Here is a 24,189-nt window from a genome sequence, read left to right as displayed (position 1 = left end):
AAGCTCTTTGATTCCCAGATTCACTCAGTCCTCCATAAGGCCTATCAGTATATATTTTCTCTCAACTTGCTATAACACTTTTTATGTATTTTCAAGACCTCCCTAGCAAACAGCTGGAAATTTTTATGCTTAGGTCACACCAATGACTTTGAAGCACCTACAAATTAGTCACATGGACAGACCTTTTAATTATAACAACTGGCCACCTAATACAAATTACAGAACCATTGGAGGCATCTCTGATTGATGATACTAACTTGGTCAAATAGTTTTTTTCAAGTGTGTTGATGTCAGAAACTATCTTTCATTTAGTTCTTAGAATGCAGCGATAGTGAAATCAGTCAAGGCCCTCAATTCAATACGTTTAAGTTCAAATTCAAGTTTATTGTCATCTGACTGTACATATATACAACCAAATAAAACATTCCCCCGGACCATGAATAACGTGAATCACACACAGCTCATAAAACAAACTATTACCACAAATAAGTTAGTATAATATAGTTCAAACTGAATGCAAACAGTAAGCAGCTCGCTGTTCTAGTGATGAGACCTTGGTAGCAGGGTATTCATTAGTCTCGCAGCCTGGTTGAAGAAGCTTTTACCCAGTCTGACAGTCCTAGTTCTAATGTTTCTATACCTCCTTCCTGATAGTAGTGGGTCAAAGAGATTTGTGGGGATGGATGGTAGGGATCAACAGCAATGCTTTAGGCCCTTCATATACAACACTCATACACAACAACTAAATGGCACGAAAGGATGGGGGGAGGGGAAAGAAGGATACCCTGGTGATACTTCAGGTGGTTTTCAGTATGCTCTGTAGGGTCTTGCAGTCCGTTGCCTTGCAGCTTCCATAACACACAATGATCCAGACAGAAAGGACACTCTCGACAGTGCTCCTGTTGAAAGCTGCTAGAATGGGGACAAGGAGCCTTACACGCCTCAATCTTCTCAGAAAGTGTAGGTGCTACTGTGCCTTCTTGACTAATGAGGTGGTGTTGTGGGTCCAGGTTAGATAGTCTGTTATGTGTACACCAAGGAACTTTGTGCTCTTCACTCTCACCATAGCAGAGCCATTGATGTACAATGGAAAATGGTCAGCCTGTGCTTTCCTGAAGTCCACAGTCATCTTTTTTGTCTTGTCCATATTGAGACTCAGGTTGTTGTTCTCACACCATCTGACACACCTCTCTACCTCCTCTCTGTATGCTGACTCACCATTGATGCCGATGAAGCCACCCACTGTTATATCATCAGCAAATGATGATATGGTTTGAGCGGGATCTGGCAGTGCAGTTGTGAGTCAGCAGTGTGAACAGCAGTGGGCTAAGCACACAGCCCTGGGCGGTGGGGGGGGGTGGTACCAGTGCTCAGCTTGATGGAGTCCAAGTTGCTGCTGCCAACTCAAACTGACTGGGGTCTTTCTGTCAAGAAATCCAAAATCCAGTTACAGAGAGGGGTGTTGAGTCCCAATGAGGACAGTTTACCCACCAGCCTTTGAGGGATGATCATGTTAAATGCCGAGCTAAAGTCCATGAACAACAACCTGACGAATGAGGCAGCCTATACTTGTCAATTATTTTACACATACTTTATTAAGTCGCTTGTTTGGCAGTAAGTTAATTGAAGCGAGGGGACATTTATCACATGCCAGCAACATCCACGTTTGACTGCGAGCAGTATATGTTCATTTTCAGCATCACATGACATCACAGCTATACATCACAGAAATAGGCACTGTATTCTGCTGAGTCCATGCTGACCATCAGATACTCACTTATAGTAATCCTACATTAATAGCATTTCATTCTCCCACAACTCAGTTTCCCCAAGATCCTATCACATTTTTTCATTCCACTAGAAATTTACAGAAGTCAATTTATTTACCAATCTTCATGCCTTTGGGATGTGGGAGAAGAATGTGACACTCAGAGAAAATAATGTCCTAAGTAAAAGGTTAAAAGTGGTTCAGACAGTTCTTTTTTTGCTTCTATTTACAAAGTACGTTCTCATTAATGTGCTGTGAATAAATTCCAAACAGAACAGGAAAGCCATATACGATTTTGAGGGGCCAAATAAACAGGATAAATAAAAACAATGAATCAAACGATTCAAAATATTCGAAGATATTTCAACACTATTAAAATTAATAAATCTTTAAGCATTCACATACACTTAAATGCAATAGATTTACCTCAGTCCATCAAATATTCTTAACCAGTAATAAGCTTCTTCAACCACATGCAGAAAGTAAAATGGACATGTTATTAGGTATTACTAACTCCAAGGAAAATGCACAGGGAAACATCAGCCACTACACATGCCCTTTTTTTTAAACTGCTCCAAAGCCGTTGAGTATGTCAAACAGAAAGTACTATGGAGCTTCCTCCTTAAATTAGTCTGCCACAGATATTTCTCTTCATTTTTGTTTGCTCTATGGTGGCATACAGGCCATGATACTAATCAATGGACCTTCAACAGAACCGACCTCAATGAAGCCCCGTGTCAAATATGGCTGAATCATGCCCCGATAACAGTCTCAGTTTTTCTCATTGCAATATTGCACCTCACCTTCAACACATTCCTTTCTGGGATGGAATTAATCTTCACATCTAATGGGAAACTCTTCAACCTCTTCAACAGGGACTCTACAAGAACCTCAGTAGTCTAGTTGCAGTATGCCAAACTGAGGCTGAGCACTGAAGTTTCACCACCTTACAAGGCATCCATTCTACTGGCTAAATGAGCCACCTCCTGTACCATTTATAGAATAAGCATCTGCAGTTCCCGCAAGTTATTTCCAAGGGTTTAGATGGGGCAGAGTTTGTTAAGTGTGTCCAGGACGGATTCTAGTCACAGTACATGGACAAGCCGACCAGGGGGAATGCCATACTAGATCTAGTACTAGGTAATGAACCGGGTCAGGTCACAGATCTCTCAGTGGGTGAGCATCTGGGGGACAGTGACCACCGCTCCCTGGCCTTTAGCATTATCATGGAAAAGGATAGAATCAGAGAGGACTGGAAAATTTTTAATTGGGGAAGGGCAAATTATGAGGCTATAAGGCTAGAACTTGCTGGTGTGAATTGGGATGATGTTTTTGCAGGGAAATGTACTATGGACATGCGGTCGATGTTTAGAGATCTCTTGCAGGATGTAAGGGATAAATTTGTCCCGGTGAGGAAGATAAAGGATGGTGGGGTGAAGGAACCATGGGTGACAAGTGAGGTGGAAAATCTAGTCAGGTGGAAGAAGGCAGCATACATGAGGTTTAGGAAGCAAGGATCAGATGGGTCTATTGAGGAATATAGGGAAGCAAGAAAGGAGCTTAAGAAGGGGCTGAGAAGAGCAAGAAGGGGGCATGAGAAGGCCTTGGCGAGTAGGGTAAAGGAAAACCCCAAGGCATTCTTCAATTATGCGAAGAAAAAAAGGACGACATGAGTGAAGGTAGGACCGATTAGAGATAAAGGTGGGAAGATGTGCCTGGAGGCTGTGGAAGTGAGTGAGGTCCTCAATGAATACTTCTCTTCGGTATTCACCAATGAGAGGGAACTTGATGATGGTGAGGACAATATGAGTGAGGTTGATGTTCTGGTGCATGTTGATATTAAGGGAGAGGAGGTGTTGGAGTTGTTAAAATACATTAGGTCGGGTAAGTCCCCAGGACCTGACGGAATATTCCCCAGGCTGCTCCACGAGGTGAGGGAAGAGATTGCTGAGCCTCTAGCTAGGATCTTTACGTCCTCGTTGTCCACGGGAATGGTACCGGAGGATTGGAGGGAGGCGAATGTTGTCCCCTTGTTCAAAAAAGGTGGTAGGGATAGTCCGGGTAATTATAGACCAGTGAGCCTTACGTCTGTGATGGGAAAGCTGTTGGAAAAGATTCTTAGAGATAGGATCTATGGGCATTTAGAGAATCATGGTCTGATCAGGGACAGTCAGCATGGCTTTGTGAAGGGCAGATCATGTCTAACAAGCCTGATAGAGTTCTTTGAGGAGGTGACCAGGCACATAGATGAGGGTAGTGCAGTGGATGTGATCTATATGGATTTTAGTAAGGCATTTGACAAGGTTCCACACGGTAGGCTTATACAGAAAGTTGGAAAGCATGGGATCCAGGGAAGTTTCGCCAGGTGGATTCAGAATTGGCTTGCCTGCAGAAGGCAGAGGGTCATGGTGGAGGGAGTACATTCAGATTGGAGGATTGTGACTAGTGGTGTCCCACAAGGATCTGTTCTGGGACCTCTACTTTTCGTGATTTTTATTAACGACCTGGATGTTGGGGTAGAAGGGTAAGTTAGCAAGTTTGCAGATGACACAAAGGTTGGTGGTGTTGTAGATAGTGTAGAGGATTGTCGAAGATTGCAGAGAGACATTGATAGGATGCAGAAGTGGGCTGAGAAGTGGCAGATGGAGTTCAAACCGGAGAAATGTGAGGTGGTACACTTTGGAAGGACAGACTCCAAGGCAGAGTACAAAGTAAATGGCAGGATACTTGGTAGTGTGGAGGAGCAGAGGGATCTGGGGGTACATGTCCAAAGATCCTTGAAAGTTGCCTTACAGGTAGATAGGGTAGTTAAGAAAGCTTATGGGGTGTTAGCTTTCATAAGTCAAGGGATAGAGTTTAAGAGTCGCGATGTAATGATGCAGCTCTATAAAACTCTGGTGAGGCCACACTTGGAGTACCATGTCCAGTTCTGGTCGCCTCACTATAGGAAGGATGTGGAAGCATTGGAAAGGGTACAGAGGAGATTTACCAGGATGCTGCCTGGTTTAGAGAGTATGCATTATGATCAGAGATTAAGGGAGCTAGGGCTTTACTCTTTGGAGAGAAGGAGGATGAGAGGAAACATGATAGAGGTGTACAAGATAATAAGAGGAATAGATAGAGTGGATAGCCAGCGCCTCTTCCCCAGGGCACCACTGCTCAATACAAGAGGACATGGCTCTAAGGTAAGGGGTGGGAAGTTCAAGGGGGATATTAGAGGAAGGTTTTTTACTCAGAGAGTGGTTGGTGCATGGAATGCACTGCCTGAGTCAGTGGTGGAGGCAGATACACTAGTGAAGTTTAAGAGACTACTAGACAGGTATATGGAGGAATTTAAGGTGGGGGCTTATATGGGAGGCAGGGTTTGAGGGTCGGCACAACATTGTGGGCCGAAGGGCCTTTAATATGCTGTACTACTCTATGATTCTATGATTCTATAAGTTCAGAAACCACACACTGTAATGGAAATAAATCATCCTCCACCACAAGGAACCATCAAAGAACGAAGATGATTCTGAAAAAGATGGGCAAACATGATTCAGCAGCAACACAAATAGGAGAAAGAATCAACACAAGAGACTGCCAATGCTGAAATCTGGAGCTTCAAACTGCTAGAGGAATTTCGGGGTCAAGCAGCACATGTTTAGGCAAAGGGATGTTCAATGTTCTGGGTCAACGTGCTTTTGTTAAAAACCAGCAGACAAGACTACAAACATCTGAGTACAGCAGGAAGATATCATTTTTCAGAGTGCATTTAGAAACAATCTAACCAATCTATTATGTAATAAAGCATCATGCTGGTCATAAGAGAAGACTTTGTGTGTGGTCTTGTTTCAATAGTCTGTTACAAAGCAGATGTGCAGAAGAGCAGAATGCTTATTCATTTATTCATTTCCAACTAAATCACAACAGCCAAAATTTTTAAGATTAATAGAAAAAGATAAAGGCGACATGGTTTCATTTAGCTTTTAATAAATCTGACTTTTCCACACTGGGGTAAAAATAGCTTTTAGAGCTATTGTTTGCCTTACTTATATAAAAAAAAAGACTAAAATAACAAACTCGTATCCTAAAACTCAATCTCTGTCATGGAAGACTTCTTGTCCCACCCGTAACAGGAAGGGCACAGATGAACTGGAACAGATTTAATTTGCTTAGGTTAATTTTGCAGTTACAGTATAGGCATAATTATAATATTGAATGCACAGGCCACACAGGAAGGTGTTACCATCATTGCAATTGTAAAACAAAAGAAATAATCCACAAGTAAAACACGTGCTTGAGATGAAAATGTTTAGAGGACAACGAGACTGTGTAAGAATCCATGTATTAAAATTCTATTTTTAGTATCATATTCTTTCCATAAAATACAATAGTAAATGGTAAAATAGTGATAAATATTATTACCTTGAACCCTGTTATTTCTATAATTTAAATAAAAATGACATTCCAGAAAAGGTTGCTCTATTTAAGACACCTTATGTTTGCATAAGATCATCTGTCAAATGTTGCTTTTCCAGGATGACATGCCTAAGACTAGTCTGTGTTTTCTTTCAACTCAAATCTTTCTCACTAGGAAAAAGCTCAGTACTAGAATGAAGCTTGTTTCTGACAAATGGCACTGGGCAGCATTCTCAAAATGCAGTTACTTTACTTTTTTATATATATTTTGTTTCTTTGGTTATGTATTTTTACATTTCTTTTTAGTTTTAGATGATCAGGGCCCTGTAACCAACTGCATGTGGTGTTCACATTAACTTTCAACAATCTGAAGAAAGAGTAATTTACTCATTATGTCCATTGGCTTCTCTGATATACAGCATTTCAGAACCCTACACTGCCTCATTGGAATCCAACAGAAAATATTGGAAGCACACAGCGTATCAGACAGCATCTGTGGAAACATAAATTTATTGTGAAGAGGGGGAGAAGTCCACCCAGGTAATGAACTTCCCCATTAAGATAATCTGCTCTGGAACTGTATGCCACATTCTGAAAGAAGAGTACAGAAAACAGACAGAGGTATGAGAATGGTGATATTTCATGAGGTGCTGATCTCTTCCTTACTTGTGCGAGTGTCTATGAATAGATGGGAAGCAGAGTTTAACTCCATGAGTAGTTGTTTCTATAATCAGATGAGGGATATCAGCACGCTAGAAGACAGTACTATTCTGGAATTTAGTTTAATTTGGCAAGTTAATTTAATTAATTGATGCATGACAGGGCACTTCAGACTTGAGAAATATACATCCAGTGGCTGAAGAAGCTCCAGGTGGTTCCAAATAGAGGGGGAAAGGTTAGCTTAAGGAGCTTGAGCTCAGGGCTTTGAGCTTGAGTAACAGTTGACGTCACTCTAGTCCACTGAAAAACGCTGAATAGCAGTTTCAAGAGCTGGTAACAGGAGTAAAGGTCAAGAGGGCACTAGCGGTGTTAGATATCTGCCAGACATTTTACACTGTAATTACTGACATAAATACTAACGAAGTAAGAGAGTTCCCTTGGGAAGAGATTAGAGATTAACTTTATTTGTCACTTGTGCACTCAGTTGTCACCTTATTAGGTACATCTGTATGCCAGCTCGTTATTGCAAATAGCTAATCAGCCAATCATGTGGCAGCAACTCAATGCATAAAAGCATGCAGGCATGATCAAGAGTTTCAGTTGTTCAGACCAAATATCAGAATGGGGAAGAAATGTGATCTAAGCAACACTGACTGTGGAATGATTGTTGGTGCCAGACAGGGGGGCTTGAAAACAGCTGATCATCTGGGACCTTCACACACAACAGTTTTCGTGAGTTTACAGAGAATGGTGCAAAAACCAAAAAGCATCCAGTGAGAGGCAGTTCTGTGGGGGGAAATGCCTTGTTAATGAGAGAGGTCAGAGGAGAATGGCCAGACTGGTTCAAGCTGACAGGAAGGTGAGAGTAACTCAAATAACTACGTGTTACAACAGTGGTGTGCAGAAGAGCATCTCTGAATACACACCACGTTGAACCTTGAAGTAGATGTGCCATAGCAGCAAAAGACCATGAACATACTGTCAGTGGCCACTTTATTAAGTATAGGAGGTTGTAATGAAGTGGCCATTGAGTGAATATCAAAACATACTGTGAAATGTGTTGTTTGTGTCAAATCAAATCAGCGAGGATTGCGCTGAGCAAGCCGCAAATGCCACCATGCTTCCCACTGCAACATGGCATATCCACAACTCACTAACACTATGTCTTTGGAATGTGGGTGAAAATCAGAACACCCAGTGGAAACTCACACAGTCACAGGAAAAGCATACAAACTTCATACAGACAGTGGCGGTAATTAAACTCCGATCTTACAGCTAGCGCTGTAAAGCACTATGCCAACCGCTAAGCTACTGGCTACACTAAGTGTACCAGAGGTCACTGTACAAGGAGAGCAGAGAAAGTGAAGAGAATAATATCCTGAGGTTCAAATGAGGGGACAGTTTAGAAACAAAATGGCTTATGATCAGTTTGCTCTAAATGTACTTCAGGCCACTGGAAATTTCTATGCATTTCAATTGTAAATATCTATCCTGGTATCTTTTAACTATGTCCCCTTGTTCCACACTCTCCCACTTATAGAAACAGCTCAATACGCTGCTGTAAATTTCTCAATGCTCTCAACTCTGAAGAGTACTGATACACCCACTTCAGCTGCTTATGGTTGGGCAACTTTCTCATTCTAGGAATTAGCTTAAAGAATCTCTATTGGAGTGCAATCAATGTTACTACTTTGTTTCCTACATAATGATAATCAATAAGACTGGTTAGCTGAAGGAGGGTATTCACACATGATGCAGTTGACCTCTTGAATGTCAAAACTACAGCTCTATTCAGTATTGCTAAAAAAAAGCCCAATAATACACATGTACTTTTAACTTTCCATCACTAGTTCTGAGATTGTTATGATGTACGCAGTCTCTAAACGACTTCTGAAACTGCAGATGCTGGTGTTGGAAATTAAGTTTTATAACAGTTAGATGTAGCTTGTCCTATCGAAGTGACATCTGTGCTGTGGGTGATATGCTATCTGCAGATTCAATGACCTCATGAATCTGAATGGAACATGGCAGGCAGCTGCTAACACATGCAGGAATGTAGAGTTCAAATTCTGAAGCCTGTAGCCAGGGCAGTAACCTGTCTTTGGACGTGCAGATGTCAGTCCCTCAGGAAACTGATAATCTGTTATAAAAGTGTGTTCACTAAATGAGGCTGGCCTCAGCAAAGCCTGGCGCAACAATGATCAGCTAAGTTAATGGTTATGACAAACTCCAAGTGTCTGGTCAGCGATTTTATAACTTTTATAACAGCAGAAACCATTGGAGCAGAATTAGGCCATTCAGCCCATCATGTCTGATCTGCCATTCCATCATGGGTGATTATCCCTCTGAACCCCATTTTCCAGCCTTCCCCCCATTATCCAAGTGGATAACTTCACTCACAACTCTGAATTCATTCTACAACTGATAGACTCACTTTCAAGGACTCTACTACCCATGTGCTCAGTATTAATTATATTTTTATTTGCACAGTCTGTCTTCTTTTTGGTTGTTTGTCAGTCTTTATTTATGTATCCGTTTTTAGAAATTCTGTTGTATTTCTTTATTTTCCTGTAAAAACCTGCACGTCAATGAATCTCAAGATGGTGTATGGTAACATACACGTACTTTGATAATAAATGTACTTTTACTCTGATCTTTTTTTTAAAATCTCTCTATATTTTCATCAACTCCTCTCAGATTATGAAGTGGTTAACATGATGCTAACCAGCTTGGGGTGTCGCAGATCAGAGTTCAATCCCAATGTCCTTTGTAAGGAGTCTTTGTACGCCCGCACTGTGGAATGTGTGGGTTTTCTCTGAACCTCCTGGTTTTCTCCAAAGATGTGTCAGGTTAGTAACTGTTCATTGTAAATTGTCTCATGATTAGGTTAGGGTTAGATCAGGATTGTTGGGGATTGCTGGGAGGTGTGGCTCGAAGGGCCTATTCCGCTGTATCTCCAGGCAGAGATATATAGATAGATAAATAATAAATAAATAGATGGATGCAGATACACAATAATTTAAAAATAAATAAACACACACATACACAACAAATAAATAAATCATAGATCCTCCCACTCAACTACATACTACAGAATATTTATAGCAGCCAATTATCCTAACTTGCTCATCTTTTGTAACAGAAGGAGAATGTATAAACTCAAAACAAACAGCATATCCAATGTCAGGATTAACCTCGGCCTCTGAAGCTGCAAGCTTATGATAGTGTCATATTCACAGAGTTATACAGAATGGAATTTGGCCATTTGGTCTAACTCATCCATGCTGATCGAGCTGCCTACCTCAGCTAGTCTCATTTGCCTGTGTTTGGCCCATATCACTCTAAACCGTTCCTGTCCATGTGCCTGGTTCAGTGTCTTAAACATTGAAATTGTACCTGTTTCTTTGTACCACTCCTTCTGGCAGCTCATTTCATGTTACCACGACCCTCTGCGTGGAAAAACTTGTTCCTGAGGTCCTCTTTAAATCTTTGCCCTCTCAGCTTAAACCTGTGCCCTTACTCTTCAGAAAAAAGACTGTGACCTTTTACCTCATCCCCATGATTTTACGCACTTTTACATAAGGTCAGAGAAAACAGTTGGGAGGATCTTTGTGAATCTTATTGCACCCTCTCTTGCTTAATCCATACTTTTGCTACAACTAGACAACCAGAACACCACACAACATTCCAGGTCTGTTCTCACCAATGCCTTGTACAACGTAGCATGACATCCCAATTCTTGTACTCAATTACATTTAGATTGTTTTGATAATTGGCTGAAATATTTCACAACTGCAGATTCCACCTCTTCATTTCAGCTCTCAATACTTGGAATTTTCCCTGTGCTGCCATAGGCCAACACCCATTGCTTGCTTCCCTTGATCCTGTTGTCTTTCGAACTTTGCCTCTCATTCACTGAATTCTGATCACCCCATTGTAGGAAGGGTGTGGAGATTTTGGCGTAGGCGATAAGAGGCTTACCATTATGCTGCCTGGATAAGAGGGCATTTACTATGAGGAGATTGGACAAAATTGGATTGAGGGGAGACCTGATAGAAGTTTATAAGATGATGAAGGGGATAGATAGTCAGAATTTTTTCCTCAGGGTCAAAATGTCTAATACTTGAAGGCATGTATTTAAGGTACGAAGGGTAAATTCAAAATAAATATGGAGGGGGCAATTTTTGTTTAATACAAGTGGTGGGTGCTTGGAATGCACTACTGAGGTGGATGTAGAGGCAATAACAGGCTCTCAACAGGCACACGAATGTGGAAAAAAAATTGAGAAATTAGTTTAGTTAGGCATTTAATTACTATTTAGTTTGCACAACACTGAAAGCTGAAGGGCCTTTTCCTGTGCTGTACCATTCTATGTTTGCAAACAAACACCAGTGTCTCCCTGCCAGAAACCTCTATTGGCCTTCACATACTGTATCCCAGCCTTACACATCAGAGGGTTAGTTTACAAATCTCAACAATGACAATACAAGCCTACTTTGTTATTAGCTTTTTAAAAAGGAGAAAAGTTAACATAGTTAATACTTTTTGACATATTCAATAATTGTAAATCAGTGTTGCATAACTTTTTGGCAGGGATATGGGAATAATAGAGCTAGATCAGATTCACTTCTGAGACCATTTATTCCAAAAAATCTTAATTTAGCCATGCAAAAACATGATTTTTAGTCATGTATATAATAGCACAAAGGCCACTTATCAATAGTCTTTTTTTCAACTTGTCCACAAACAAGTTAATAGTATTTACTTACAAAAACAGTTTTCAGGTGGACATCTGCATGAATTTTGTATTCCTAGCTACAATAAAATCCAGGTTTTGCATCTACCCGGCATCTCAGTGTTGAATTTGAACTATTCACTGCTTCACAAGCTGAATTATATTTCTTAAGTTTTCAAACAATAGAAATTTACCCAATGTTTTCCAATGACCTATGTATCCAGTTTTGGAACATTAAGATTTCTGGCATTGCTGGAGCCAGAACCGGTGTGAGGTTGTCATTTGGGATCCTGTATGATGTTTTGATTGTCTGACAGTCAGAAAAAGCAAAAGTATGCTCAGAAATGAATGTATTAACAAAAATAACGAGAAAACATCACTGATATTTATTAAAGTTCCTAACCTTATACAAGTCAAGGCACTGTTAAAGGAATTTTATTTTGGCTGACACAGCAGTTCTTTGCCTAGAAGTAGGAAAGATATGATTAAGTTAGAGAAGGTGCAGAAAAGATGCACAAGAATGTTGTTGGGACTGGAGGGTTTGAGTTATAAGAGACTGGATAGGCTGAGAATTGTTTTTCCCTAGAAGGAAGAACACAAAGGGATGAGTATGTAGATGTATATAAAGTCATGAGGGATATGGATAAGTTAGTCAATGGTTCTAATTAATTTTTAACTCTAATTGCTATTATGTAAACACACATTACATCCAATTACATCGAACATAATGTGATTAAAATAAATGACGCCTTTTCTAGTTGAGAAATGAATCATGGCCAAAACATAGGGAAAATTCCTACCTCTTTTAAAAGATGGAGTCTGTGAACACCTAAACAATTTAAAGGGTTCACTCAGAAAATGGTACAGTACCTTGATCATTCCAGAACTCCTTGGGGCTACACTTAACTACCAGCCTTAATTATCATAGAAATTTAATTTGTCTAATTCTCTCCGTGCTAGCTGAGAAAAAGCTGTTCAGACTAAACACACTGTAGGTAATGGCACTTAATAGACATTTAAGTTGTTTTCTTTAAATGGAGTAAGAATTTTGCCTCTTTGAACTTTAGGCAGTTAGTATCAAAACTTCATCACCTTAGGTGTTTTAGTGAAATCAACTCCCTTTTGTGCTCCTGAACCATCAAGCACTAAAATTAAAGATGATATATTTTTATACTGTGTAATTATCCAAATCAGTTCTATCATATAAAAGTTATCTAGTGCCAAATAAAAATGCTCTCAACTGCCAATTGGTTTCCCACCTCACAATCTGTGTATATTTGCCTTTTAATCTTACGTTTCATAGCCAACTAAAACATTAGGATCAAGTCCTGAGGAACAGTTTTATTCAATTTTCTTTGGCTTCGTTAGCTTGCGTTTATTTTCAATTTGTTTTTCTCCCCCCAATAGACTCAGTGGTATAATATATGCTCAGTCATTTGAATGCAACTTGGACGTGCAAACTTGAGGAGCCATCCTGAAAGAATGGTCAATATATCACAAGTCTAATGTCTACATAAGATAGATTGGACATATCAGTATTTTGGTAACCTTTATGATATGTTTTATTAAAAGACAGATCTGCTGAACCATTGGAAAGGCTTGCTGGAGTATAACGGCCAACAAATTAATAATTTTTTAAAGTTAAGCAATCTAATCAGTATTTTAAAATCACTTTCCCACTCTGAACTTCTTATTCTTTTGAAGGGAACTTCCAGTTTACTTCTATCACTGTTTTCAGTTGTTACTTAAAATTCTCACTCTACCACTCATGGTGCAAAAGAATGTCAGATTTCATTCGGTGCTCCTGAAATATCCATTCACCTTATTATAGTTTTAAAAGTAGATGGGAAGGTAGCAGAAAAAATAAATTCTTCTTAAAGAAGATGTAGCTTTTTCCATTGTCACATTATAACATCCTCCTGTTCCGATCACACCAGCTTGATGGGACATGATTCGATTGGAACTGGTGATTATCTTTCATCGTTACCAAGTGACCATTCTGCACTATAAAAAGCATTGGCAAGCTGATCACCTGGGTGCATCATAATATTATAGCAATCCAGTGATCTTTAATGTACTCTCTCCACCATAGAGAGAGTGTTGGCGCGTGGCCAAGTGGATAAGGCGTCGGTCTAGTGATCTGAAGGTCGCTAGTTCCAGCCTCAGCTGAGGCAGTGTGTTGTGTCCTTGAGCAAAGCACTTAACCACACATTGCTCTGCGACAACACCGGTGCCACGCTGTATCGGCTCTAGTGCCCTTCCCTTGGACAATATCGGTGGCGTGGAGAGGGAAGACTTGCAGCATGGGCAACTGCCGGTTTTCCATACAATCTTGCCCAGGCCTGCGCCCTGGAAACCTTCCGAAGCACCTTCCGAAGCACCTTCCATGGTCTCACGAGACTAACGGGTGCCTATATCTCCATCATAAGCATCGTGAATGTAAGGAGACCAGAGCTGTGCATGATATTCCAAATGCAACCTGACCAGGACACCAATTAAAAAATTGTACAAGGAATTTTTAGTAATCAAATCCTCTTGCAATAAAAGCCAGCCTATTGTTTGCCTTCCCAATTGCTTGTTGTATCCTGATTCATTTGCAAGGACACCAGGCCCTTTCAATACCTTTTAATCTTTACTATTACTACTATTATTTACATCCTTACATCTTTTCTAGCAAAGTGGATGGTTTCAGATTTTCACATTATATTCCCACACACCAAGTTGTCATCCACTTATATCACTGAAGCCACAGTGCAACCTTCATATAATGAATTTTGCTACCCTTCGCTGTACCATTAGCTAACTTGCATATATAATGCATTTAATCCCTTCATCCAAATCAATCTCACAGCCACGTTAGATCTGCTAGTTACATCTCCTAGATAGTACAATCTTGTTGGCTAACCTGTGTTCATAAAACAACACAGTAGGTGCTGGAGGAACTCAGTGGATGAGGCAGCATTTATGGAGGGAAACAGACAGGTTGACATTGTTCATCTGCAAGTCCAGGTTACAGATTGGTGCAACTTAGCATAATTTTGGAATGACATTTTTATAGTGAGAAGAACTTAACAAGAATGCATGAATAATTGAGTCAAGGTAACAATGGCAGATCTGGCAATGAGAATGGGAATAGTTGTGATCTGTTACATAATTTAATCCATTTTTAGTAGTATTGGTTAGAATCCAACCAACAAAACTCAGGTTCGTGTACCATAATGCATGATTGTGGGATAACAATTTTCCAAGAGCTTTCCAAACCTTGACAGGTGCTTCCGTGAAATGCCTGTATACTGTACATTATCAACTGAAATTTAATCGAGATGGGCAAAATCATCCTTGGACATCCTGTGTCAGACAAGGCTTGATGCAAGTTTGAACGAGCCTTCAGCGGGAGAAAATAAGTGTAATGTCACAATCTAACTGGAATGAGCTGAACAATTTTAGGCAACACAATGCAAATTTCCCAGAAGTACTGAGCACATAGCCTCCCAGAACTCATTATACAGACCTGACAATTAGGTGCATTTGGAACTGCTTCATAATCTAGTTTGGTAAAAGCCTATAAATTCATTTCCTCCAATTTGGGAATGCTAAAATACTGCAGCATGAGACATCACAACATCATGATCTTCTAGTGTGGGATTTATCCAGGCTCTCTGCAGGGATCGCTTTCTCCATGATTCACCTGTCCATTCATCCTTCGCCACTAACCTCCCACCTGGCATTTACCCCTGCAGGCAGCCAAAATACCTCCCTCACCTCCATTCAGGGCCCCAAACAGTCCTTTCAGGTGAGGCAACACTTCACCTGTGAATCTGCTGGGGTTGTCAGTGTTCCCAATGTAGCCTCCTCTACATTGGTGAGATCTGTCATAAATGGGGTGACTGCTTTATGAGTAGCTCCACTCCATCCACCAAAAGCAGAGTTTCCCAGTGGCCAACTGGGAAATTCTCCCCTTTCTCCCATGGTCCACTCTCCTCTCCTATCAGATTCCTTTCTCTCCAGCCCTTTCTTTACCTTTCCAACCCACCTGGGTTCACCTATCACCTTCTAGCTATCCTCCTTCCCCTCCCCCTACCTTTTTATTCTAGCATCCTCCCCTTTCCTTTCCAGTTCTGAAGACGGGTCTCAGCCTGAAACATCAACTGTTTATTCATTTTCATAGATGCTGCCTGACCTACTGAGTTCCTCCAGCATTTTGTGTGCGTTGTTTTAGTAAGACCGTGACGTTTCCCTTGTTCAGAATACATAACTGAAATCTTCAACAGCAATGGTGTGAAGTTGTTTGCTGACAGGATCAGGATCCAATGTTTAAATAGATATATTTACAATTAGGGAAATTGCTGATTTGGTCCCTGTACACCATAGGTGAATAAATCTTCAGTGATGAGCCTTCCTATGCATCTTTCCATGTAGTTCTCATTGTTGCTTGTGCTAAATCTGAAAGCTACACTCCAAAGTAATAATAAGGGTTGATAAATGAACAATGGAAACGAGTGTCAAATCTAGGTATATGACTGAAAGTGCTAATTCTTCAATATGTGCGATGTGTAGAAAGCAGTGAGGCCATAGGGTACCTCATTTCTGAAAAGAAATGCAATTTGAATGCAAGCGATCCTTTTGAAAAATAGTTTCACAAGAAGCAGTATTAAATACGCTAGTTGTTCCATGAATACATAAAGACTGTCCTTTTTCAGACCACTGAGTTTGAAAGTCATGCTGAAAGCAAACAAAATAGGCCTACACAATTGCTGATTTTAAGTAGAGCTAACTGCACACTGGAGTCAAGTTTCAAACTCAAACAAACATTCTGATGGAAAAAAAATCAGGACAAATTTCTGACAGAATGCTAAGATGACCAAAAATTAGTGCAACTTTTTAGCTGTCCAGGTTAAATTTATTTTCAGTGTTTTTACTCAATGACGAGAGAATAAGTTTCCAAAGCATTGCTTTACTGAACAGAACTGAGTCGGGTACGTTTTCTCGGTTATACTTGACATCAATACTTCAACTTCTTAAATGTACTGTTGGTGCTAAAGTTAGCAGTGATCCATTATTTCCTCTAGTTCTTACAAACCTATCTGAGATTTTAAGAATACAGGCAGCTTTATTGGACAAGTTCCAGCCAAGTATTATATTTAGAGAGATTATCCTACTGTTAAACTCACTTAAATACAGCAATTAGAGAAGTTAATCATATCCTGCAGGAGTACAAACACACATTTCATGACACTGTAATTAACGCCTGCACTTCAGACATACAATGCAAAAATCTGATTGGCAGTTTTGTGTGGTAGTTTTCAACTGTATCTTTATGCTTCAATATGAATAAAGGATGGAATGTGAAGTAGAAATCAAATCATATCTATATTTATACTGTATATTTACACTCCCAAAAAAAGTGTCTCATAGTCAGAGCATGTACATTTTCTCTCTAACTACCCTCACTCAACCTTTCACTTGATACCTTTAAATGCATTGTGTCACCTGGACAGTCTTGGTCACCCACTGTGTTGACAGAACAGCCTTGGTCCCCAGGGCAGCTAGGGAAAGATTAGGTCTCCCTAAGGCTCAGTACGGTGATCTATGTGTGGAGATGGGTGAGGACTTAAGTAAACTGTACATATTATGGAAAAGAGAAAGTGCTGGCAGCCTTGAAGAGCATCAAGGTGTATCAACATGCACATAAGAGGACAACAGGATAGGTATGCATCTCACAGCTTTGCAAGCTCTCACAGTGTAGAAATGAGTTTTTAAAAAAAAAGTTTTCTTTCCAAAGTGGACATTTTCATATTTCCGTACTCTGATAGTTCTCTGATGGAAACAACATTACCAGCCTTCCAACTATGGCATGATATAAACATTCAAAATTTCCAGTAATCCCACCTCAGAACTTCAAGGGGACCTTGCCTTACTTCATAGTCAAGTATATTATGCAGAGCATTGTATGTTCCACAGCACAATCTTTCCCTAAATATTCAATACGAAGTGGTACAAGTTAAAATAAAAAAAAACTTATATCAACCATATATCTGTCAGATTAAATACCTTCTTTCAAAGAATGAAATTTATCGACCAAGACAATTTCATTCACAAATAACTATAACTCTAATTGCTCTCATCCATTTTAAAATAACTGCAGATTCCTATATTTGTTACAACTCAGTGTAGTTGTTAGAAAGCTAAGCATAAACTGTGGTCCAAATCTGAGATAAACAATGAGCGAACCACTGGAGATCTGCACCATAATTAAGGGCTATGCAGTACAATGGCTTGCTATAATTTTTCTTTAAAACAATACAAAGCCTTCTAAGTTACATGCTCGTTTATAACAATGAATGTGCCAAAACAGAAATTGATATTAATGGTTAAGCTCTTGCATAGTTAATCTAAAGTAATAAAGTTGAAATTACAAAAAATTAAGAGCTTTTATATTTATGTCAATACATTGGTCAACTGGAAATTGTTAAACAGTGCTTCAATGTTTATTTTTAAGCTCCATGAAGAAAGGGAAAACAAAATACCATAGTATCGAGAGATTGCAAAACATTGGATTAAGTTCACAATATTTGGAACCTACCAACAGATAAAAATAATCAATTCTGTCCAATGTAGCCCATTCTGAGTAATATATAACGCTTTTATAGCTTTGTTAAAATTTTATAACTTAACATTAAAGTGTTAGTGAAGTATTCCTGATGAGCTTTTCAAGATCAATACTGAATTTTACATGAATAATTTTTTTTTGCAGAACTGCTTTGTCCCGTAGAACAGTAAACAACATTCTTGAGAAATTACTGACATGAACAAATCACACAAATTACAATGTGCAGTGATTCTTAGGTATTCAGTTTAGGATATATGTCATAGAGTAAAATTGCCAGAAATAATTTGAGGCATTAAATGAAATGCTCTTAAAAATACTAAAACCAAAGGTCAGTTTAACTATATTGAGTCTATTTTCAAAAATTCAATCTTCACTCTTCATATGCAAGTCTGCTTGCTGTTCTTAAGCATATTTCCATATACATTTTGCTCTAAAAGGTAATCAAGATATGCTAATGTAACCATGGAACATCCTCCTTATTTCAAACGTTTTAAAAAAATTAATTATAAATTGATGAAAGTATGGGAAATTTAATTTGGCTGCACATCTAAGAAGTCCTTCAGTATTATCGCTTCATTCCTAACAGTCTTTATAGCTGATTTGCTATTCAGTATGTGATATCTAGCAGCAAACAGATCCATACAAAGGAAATGCAAATTGCATGGATTTACAATATAATTAATACATTGAAATCTATTTTAAATTTCTCTAAGGAATTTATTTACAGGAGGAAATAAATTAGCACGGCAAACTATTTGAGCCTTTCACTGGATAAAATATTTTTAGCTGTTGGTACGGGATATCATGCTGAGAGTTTGAAACACAAATTACCCCCCCTCCCCCATCTAAACTCAATTCTGACATCCTGGAGTTATGTTTAGATGATACAGAATACAAACTGCTTTTCCTCTGCCTTTTTTAAATAATCCTTTATTGAAATTAATATCAGACAAGTTCAATTTCTGCTCTGCTGAGTTAATCATCTTGTCTATGCTGCTAATGAGAAGATCAAACAGAAATTAAATCTATCATGCGTCATAATTTAGGAACATTATATCAGGATATTCTAGGGATGGTGACACAGAACCATAAGAACACCTAGAAATTTTTTTTTAAACAAAGCTAATCATATAGTTTTGCACTTAGAAAGTAGTTCAAAATCTAGTAACACACACACATACACACACACACACACACACACACACACACACACACAAAGTGCTGCAGGAACTCAGCTGGTTAGACAGCATATATAGAGAAGAATAAACAGTTGACACTTTAGTAGAAACCACAGAGGAAAGAGGAGGTGGGGAGGGGGGCCGGGAGCCAAAGGGAGGTAATGGGTGGACAAAGTGAAAGTAGGATTTCCCTTTATAACTCATTTCAGTTTGATTTCCCATTCTGACATGTTGTCCCCTGGCCTTCTCTGCTCAAAAGAGCAATACCTCATATTCCGCCTGGGCAACCTCCAACCTAATGGCATGAACATTGATTTCTTGAACTTCCGGTAATTTTTCCCCTTCTCTCTTTTTCTATTCCCCCCCTCACACACTCCCTTTCCCTGCCCATTGCTTCCCTCTGATGCCCCTCCTCCTTCCCTTTCTTCCAAGCTCCACTCCTATCAGATTCCTTCTTTTTCAGCCCTTTACCTCTTACTCCTGTCACCTCCCAGCTTCTTACTTCATTCTCCCCCCCCCCACATCTTCCTCCTTATCTCATTTCACCTATTACCTGCTAGCTTGTGCTCCCCCCACCTTCTTATTCTTCTCTCTTCCTTTCCACTCCTGATGAAGGGTCTCGGCCCAAAATTTCAACTGTTTATTTCCCTTAAGAGATAACTTCTGAAGTTCCTTAAGGTTGTTATAGCCGGGGGTGGTAGTGGGGATAAGCTCACAATGCTCCCAATGGCATGCACCTCGAATAGTCTCTGACAACCAAGTCCAGCTGAAGGCCGTCAGGTGTGGCAGAACCGTTCTACTGGCAAGACAAGGGGCAAAGGTGGGTTACTGGTGCCTTAAAACCAGTCGCTTTGGGCAGATGGGCCTCGTCAACCGTGGTTGGCAGCTCATCTAGAAGGGAAACTATGATCCTAAACCTCTGCTTGCCTATGGCTATATCTGCTCATGGGGAAGCTTTGGGAGTAAACCCCAAGGAAAAATCCAGAGCTGGAGTTCCTAGTGTAGTCCTATGTTGCGTTCAACGGTGACTGGCAACTCCTACGACTCCACTGATGCCAAACTGTAAAGGACTCTGCCATTCCTTTGGATTCATAAGCTGCATGGAGAGCCTGCTGCACAGGCAACAGTATGCCCTCCATATTGTACTGCCCTGGCTTGCATATCATGTAGATGTCTGGGATGCAACATCCATGGTCAATGTTGACTAACGGAGGGCCTCAGTAACTTCTGAGGAAAAGTATTGGAATTTAACTGTTACTAGTTATGCCAATGCATCCATGCAGTTTCTGCTTTAAGAAAATCATTATCATCCCAGTACCATAGAAAACAAGGTAACATGCCTTAATGGCTTCCAACCAATAACTTTTCCAGAGGAATTCCATAAATATTCCATAGGAATTCAGCAGATCCCATTGACCCTTATCAGTTTTTATACATTCACCACTGAAAACATTTTTATCAGGATGTACATGGTTTGATATGGCTACTGCCAGAGAATTGTGGATGCTGTCAGCTCATCATGGAAACCAGTCTCCCCTCCAAAGATGCTGTGTACACTTCTCACTGCCTTAGGAAAGCAGTCAACACAAAGGCTCCATCCACCCTGAACATTCTCTCTTTTTCCCTCTTTCCAATGGGCAAAAGATACAAAAACCTGAAAGCACAGACCACAAAGATCAAGGACAGCTTCTGTCCCACTTTTAAAAGATAGTCCTTTGCACAAAAAGATGAACTCTTGACCTCACAATCTACCTCATCATGGCTTTGCATCTTATTCTTTGCTCTCACTGCACTTTCTCTGTAACTGTAACAGTTTATTCTGCATTCTGTTAGTTTTCCCTTGCACTACCCTCAGTACACTGCTGTGATAAAATTATCTCTGTGGATGACATACAAGATACAGCTTTTCACTGTACCAAGGTACATGTGACAGTAAGAAATCAATTTATAGTAGATGGTTAATTGTCAGGAAGTTGGAATACATAGCAGAAAGCCATTCAGTCCATTAGAGAATTTATAAACTCCACCAACAGAGTCAGTATCATGGTCAGTATCACATCTGGGTTCCTGGAGCTGTAAAGCACCATATTAAATGTTGTATGGCTGTGCCTTCCAGTAATAAATGGAAGCAAGGAAAATTAAGAAAAGGCCAGTTTTCAAATTGAAACTCTTATTTGTTGTCCTCACCTCTGCCATAAAGGTATATTTCAAATGATTCTAAATTTTCTCCTCACTGTTCCAAAGACTGGGCATTCAAACGTACTTGCACTAATTTAAATTTAGGTCACTAACTCCTACAGTTCTCCCACAGTTACGTGGACAGCATTCTGTTCCTGTGAACTGTTGTAACCCGACAGTTCACAAGCTGGATATATACAGGTGTCCCCCGCTTTTCGAACGTTCGCTTTACGAAACCTCGCTGTTATGAAAGACCTACATTAGTTACCTGTTTTCGCTAACAGAAGGTGTTTTCACTGTTATGAGAAAAGGCAGCACGTGCCCTGAGCAGCCAAGCTCCTCCCCTGGAACTGCGTTCTAGCTGGCATCGCTTAAACACGTGCCTGTGAGCGTCTGTGCTTTATCTCGATTTATTTTGAGTATCCGTTTGCAAGATGAGTTCTAGGGTATCAGAAAAGCCTAAAAGAGCTCATAAGGGTGTTACACTTAATGTAAAACTAGACATAATTAAGCATTTCGATCGTGGTGAACGAAATAAGGACAAAGTGAGTTTGGCTCGTGGAAGTTGACGAAGATGATGTTGAAGAGGTTTTGGCATCCCATGACCAAGAACTGATAGATGAAGAGCTGATGCAATTGGAAGAGGAAAGGATAACAATCGAAACCGAATGCAGTAGCGAACGGACCGAAAGTGAAGTCATCCAGGAACTGAATGTGAAGCAACTGCGTGAGATTTTTGCTGCAATGATTGCAGAAAAGTACGACTTTAATTTTGAAAGGGTACGTAGGTTTAGGGCATATTTGCAGGATGGTTTGAGCGCTTACAGAGAACTGTATGATAGAAAAATGTGCAAAGCTAAGCAGTTAAGCATACTGTCGTTTTCCAAGCCTTCCACATCAGCCACAGCAGACAACGAACCTCAACCTTCGACATCGAGGCAGGCAGACATAGAAGAAGATGACCTGCCTACCCTGATGGAAACAGACAACGATGAGATGACATCCCAGTGCCCTGGACCGATACATTGCCACGAAGCATGCAGTGGTGCAGCGGTAGCCGGGACGCACCCAGCACATCTTTAAGAAAAAAAGCCAAAATAAATAAGCTAATTAATTAGGTGCCGCCTGGCATGTAAATGTCCGCCCAGATCAGAGGCGACTGCCAATTGTGTCGCCTCTGATCTGGGCTGACATTTACGTGCCCGGCGGCACCTAATTAATGAGCTTGTTTATTTCAGCTTTTTTCTTAAAGATGTGCTGGGTGCGTCCTGGCTACGGCTGCACCACTGCATGCTTCGCGGATCGGTATCGGTCCATGGCCCGGAGGTTGGGGACACTGCATCACCCCAACTTCCGATGACTCAGCCTAACACACCATCATATGTGTGCTCGGCGCTGTCTTCCCGATTCCAGTAAGTGATACTACACTGTACATACATTATTTCTACTTTATATTGGCTGTGTATTTTTTAATGTGTTATTTGGTATGATTTGGCAGCTTCATAGCTTAAAGGTTACTGGAGAGAGTGTTTCTGCCAAGAGCACTTGCGTGAGATTTTCGCAACAGTGGACAGTGCGGCAATGATTATAGAAAAGTATTTCAACTTTATACAGGCTGTGTATTTATCATATCATTCCTGCTTTTGCTATATGTTACTGTTATTTTAGGGTTTATGTGTTATTTGGCATGATTTGGTAGGTTAGTTTTTGGGTCTGCGAACGCTCAAAAATTTTTCCCATATAAATAAATGGTAATTGCTTCTTCACTTTACGACATTCCTTCTTACGAACCGTTTCATAGGAACGCTCTACCTTTGGATGGTGAGGGAAACCTGTAGTTGTCAACTGAGTTCACACACAGCAGAAAACCCTCTGCAGCCCCGCAGCATCCAGTAAATCCATTCCGTTGATCTCTTTAACATATGTACGGGCTGTACATAAGTCAAGTGCTCGTAAACTGGGGAGGATCTGCATCATCTTGATCTCTGTAATAAACTAGCTTTATCATCTTTTCCATTTTGCATACCGTAGCTATCATATTGATTATTGTTTTCTCTAAGTCTGTGAACAAATGCTTTTATCTGTCTTCATAACATGATAATTTATTGAGGATCTGTATTTTTATCTCCTATGCACTCTCTATCTGATGGACATTTTGCAGATTGTACTTAAAGATGATTCTTCAAGTGTCAACTGTCCAGTGAATCAAGAATAAGATTTGATTCAATTTATTGCACTTATTCATCCTGACAATGTATTCATAGTAACTGCTCAGATATACAATTAAACAAATGGCACAGAGAAAGAGATGATGGGACATAGAATTATGGCCGATGCAGTTCATTAACTTTAGTGAGAGACTTGATATTTGGAGGAAAGAGAGGAGGAGTAGAGCACATACTCATTAAAACATGGCAAGGTATTAATGCAAATATTAATTTATCTTGCCGGTATTCAAGTTGATGAAACAACAATGGAAGTTTTGACTTAAAATTAAAGATGCTAACCTCTTCAATCTCCTTGGCTTTTTCAGCAATTGTTCTAGTGCGATGATCTGTTTGAGCCAGGTCTATATTGTCAATGGGTCCTGGTGTGCTCATCTCTGGATCATCCAAGTTTTCTGGCAATAACATTTGAACAGCATCCTAAAATCAAAACA

The 24,189-nt window shown here is 40.0% G+C and overlaps 1 protein-coding gene across 1 annotated transcript in view; it reads right to left on the bottom strand.

The window, feature by feature from the left end:
- The window catches only part of pphln1 (periphilin 1), a 132,495-nt gene that overhangs the window by 18,562 nt on the left and 89,744 nt on the right, over positions 1–24,189 (bottom strand). Inside the window, exon 9 of the mRNA XM_072268108.1 lies at positions 24,038–24,175. Coding sequence (XP_072124209.1) covers positions 24,038–24,175 — 138 coding nt within the window. The remainder of the gene's footprint in view (positions 1–24,037; positions 24,176–24,189) is intronic.

Source organism: Mobula birostris, chromosome 9 (genome assembly GCF_030028105.1).
Source record: "Mobula birostris isolate sMobBir1 chromosome 9, sMobBir1.hap1, whole genome shotgun sequence".
Lineage (NCBI taxonomy): Eukaryota > Metazoa > Chordata > Chondrichthyes > Myliobatiformes > Myliobatidae > Mobula > Mobula birostris.
The sequence above is the reverse complement of the archived record's forward strand: the minus strand, read 5'-3'. Positions and strand labels throughout refer to the sequence as shown.